Consider the following 3,588-nt stretch of genomic DNA (forward strand, 5'->3'; position numbering starts at 1 on the left):
GCAGACAGTTAATTTAAATATTTTAGTACAAATTACATTAAAGTACCAATGGTTAAGAATCTTTTCTCGTTTCCTGGTGAAAAATGGAAACCCCTACTCAGAGTTAGCGGTGCTAGGGTCCGGGAGCAACATGGCGGCGCCCGTGAGTGACTAGATTTGGGAAACTGTAGTGTTTGTTGCTGTCTTATATGACATCCCCTCGAGCTTTTCGCGACCACCCAAGTTAAGGAACAGTGGACATCTGTAGTGACTGGCCGTCATCTCTACTCCCCAAAAGGAGCAGAGGCCTGAGCACTGACCAGGATGAGCAACATCTACATCCAGGAGCCTCCCACGAATGGGAAGGTAAGAGCATCACGTAGGATATCTGGACTCCCCAAAGTGAAAGCGCCCCATTTAGGAGGGTTCTGGGGTCTTAGGAGGAGACCAGTGAGGTCTTTCCCTGCCTCCGAACACGGTTGAATCAAAATTTATATGTTGGCATGTTCAGCATGTACATGACCGAGTCATCACGTGAAGATTTCTCAGTCTACTAACCTTTCCCTTGTATTTCCTACATCTCAGTTCATACTCGTATTTTCTAGGGTCATACAATTTTTAAGGAGTCCTGGTGTAGTGCTGTAGGATAAGCAGAGTACTGCTAACCACGAGGTCGGCAGTTCAGACCCACCAACTGTTTCTCGGAAAGCCTGTACAGGGTCGCTAGGAGTCGGAACCCACTCCCTGGCACTTAACAACTAAGCATTTTTTAAAATACGTTTTAAATTTGGACACATTCTTTGCTTAACGTGGAGATCTTTCTTTCACCATTCATTCTACAGTCGCTTATTGAATGCCTGCTAGGCACCGGGCCTGTGTTATGCTCGATGCTGCGAAGATGGATGGGTGAGACCTGGTTTTTGTTCTGGAAGACCTAATTATTTACTTTGGGAGACAGAACTAGAAAAGAAAAACCTTATCATTTGGGTAGTGCGCTGTGGAGAGAGGCGGATGAAGAACTGAGAAAGTTGGGAAAAGCTCATGTCTTTTCAGCATCAAATAAGGTCTTTTAAAGCATTAAGTAAGGCGCTTTGGTAGTGTAGAGGTTATGAGTCGGGATTCTAATCACAAGGTCAGCAGTTAAAAACTACCAGCGGTTCTGGGTGAGAAAGATGAGGCTTTCTTCTCCCGTAAACGTTTACAGCCTCAGAAACCCTATACAATTGTTGTTGTTAGGTGCCTTCGAGTCGGAACCGACTCATAGCAACCCTATGTACAAAGCAACAAAACACTGCCTGGTTCTGGGCCAACCTCACTATTGTTGCCACGCTTGAGCCTATTGATGCTGCCACTTTGCCAATCTATCTCACTGGGGATCTTCCTCTTTTTTCTCTGACCTTTCACCTTACCAAACATGACATCCTTCTCCAGCGACTGGTCCCTCCTGACAATATGACGAAGTTTGGTCATCCTGGTCTCCAAGGAGCACTCTGGATGCACTTCTTCCAAAACAGATCTGTTGGTTCTTTTGGCAGCCCGTGTCACTTTCAATATTCTCCTCAAACACTATCAATTCTTCTAAGGTCTTCCTTATTCAGTATCCAGCTTTTGCATGCATATGAGGTTATTGAAAATACCATTTGCTTGGGTCAGGCGCAGCTTAGTCTTCAAGCTGACATCCTTGCACTTCAACACTTAAAAAGGTCTTGTGCAGCAGATCTGCCTAATGCAATATGTCGTTTAATTTCTTGACTGCTGCTTCCCTGAATGTTGATGGTTGATCCAAGAAGAATGAAGTCCTTGGCAACTTCAATCTTTTCTCAGTTGATAAGAATGTTGTTTATTGGTCCAGTGGTGAGGATTTTTGTTTTCTTTACATTGAGATGCAATCTATACCGTGGTCTTTGATCTTCATCAGTAAATATTTTGAGCCCTCTTCATTTTCAGCAAGCAAGGTTGTATCATCTGCATATCGTAGGTTGTTACTGAGTCTTCCTTCAATCCTATACGATAGGATATTTAAAATATTAAACATTTTATATTTAATGTAAATATCAAATTGGGTTGATATAGGTTGGAACCGACTCGACAGCATTTAACATCACCACCACCACCAAAACATCAAATGGAGTCCTGGTGTGGCGCTGTAGGATAAGCACTGGACCAACCACAAAGTCAACTTGAATTTCAAGGTCGGCGGTTCAAGCCCACTAGCTGTTCCTCGAAAACCCTATATAGGGTCGCTGAGTCAGAACCAATTCAATTGCACTGAACAGCAATAAAAAAACATTAAATGGTTGTTAGAATGGGAAATGACGGATGTTTCCACATTTGAATGGGAGAATGAGTCCCTGTTAGATTTGATGGTTAACTCACTCACTGTCATCCATTAAGGAATGTCAATTCCTGCCCTAGGTGTTTGCATGTGGAATTAGCAGAGGAATCAGCAGTGGAATAAATGGCACCTGAAATTTTAAACTGAGACCTAGTTTGTATCACATGTGAAAGCTGATGAATCAACATACTGAGAAAATAGTGGGATTGAAAGTATATAGTTGAATTGTTAAGTGCCATTGAGTCTGTTTTGACACATAGCGACGACCCGACCCTGTATAGTGTTTCCGAGGAGCCAACTTTGCGGTTCAAACCAATTTTTCAATCCAGCACATTAACCCAGAGCGTCACACCTGGACTCCGTTGTTGAATTAGGGTAAACTAAATATGCATAAATTACATTTCTGTTGCTTCACTGTATCATAAATTATACAACATTCAGGGATATTTGGTATTATAATGAGGGCAATTTGAAAACAACAAAAACAAAAGTTCTGTAATGGATATCTCTAGCAAAAATTTTAGTGGATATTTTGGGTAGACTCCTTCTTTAAAATTCTTTGTATTTTAGACAGCTCCTGGACATTACTGGTTAACATTTCCTCCTTTTGCCCACACACATCACTATGAAAGCCCAAAACATCTACCCCTTAAGATTCCCAAATGTTTCTTCAGGGTGATATCATTCCAAGTTGATAAACACTGGTAGAAGATAGGATAGATTGCCAATTCTGGAAGGCAGGGCTGTTAATCTAATATGATATTTTGCTGCTCAGATGTCACGTTAGCAGAGAAGTTTTCCTATAGAACCCTCGAAAATAGCAAACCTCATTCATGTGCAGCATCCCAGCAGTTGCTTTCTTAACTGCTTCAGTTTTTGCCTATAATTGTTAGGTGCTCTTTCGGCAGCTCCTAATCACAGCAACTTTGTATAACAGAACAAATGCTTCCTGGTCCGTCATCATCCTCACTATAGTTGCTATGTTTGAGCCCATTGTTGCAGACACTTTGTCATTCCATCTCATTGAGGGCTTCCTTCTTTTCCTTGACCTTGCACTTTATCAAGCATGATGTCCTTCTTCAGTTTGCACCTTCCTGATAACACTTTCAAAGTACATAAAATGAAGTGTCGCTTTCTTACCATTCTAGGGAGCATTCTGGCAGGACAGATTTGTTTGTTCTTCTGGCAGTCCATGGTCTATTCCATATTCTTTGTCAACATCAGTGGTTTCTAAACTGGTGATTGCATACTTCAGAGGGAGCATGGAAAACCAC

General features: G+C 41.9%; 1 protein-coding gene across 1 annotated transcript in view; it reads left to right on the top strand.

Moving 5' to 3' along the window:
• Positions 1-303: 303 nt before the first annotated feature.
• Positions 304-3,588, top strand: part of LOC102815309 (peptidyl-prolyl cis-trans isomerase CWC27 homolog) — a 381,669-nt gene continuing 378,384 nt past the window's right edge. Inside the window, exon 1 of the mRNA XM_006875295.1 lies at positions 304-345. Coding sequence (XP_006875357.1) covers positions 304-345 — 42 coding nt within the window. The remainder of the gene's footprint in view (positions 346-3,588) is intronic.

The sequence above is a fragment of the Chrysochloris asiatica genome, unplaced genomic scaffold, assembly GCF_000296735.1.
Source record: "Chrysochloris asiatica unplaced genomic scaffold, ChrAsi1.0 scaffold00318, whole genome shotgun sequence".
In the NCBI taxonomy this organism is placed as follows: domain Eukaryota; kingdom Metazoa; phylum Chordata; class Mammalia; order Afrosoricida; family Chrysochloridae; genus Chrysochloris; species Chrysochloris asiatica.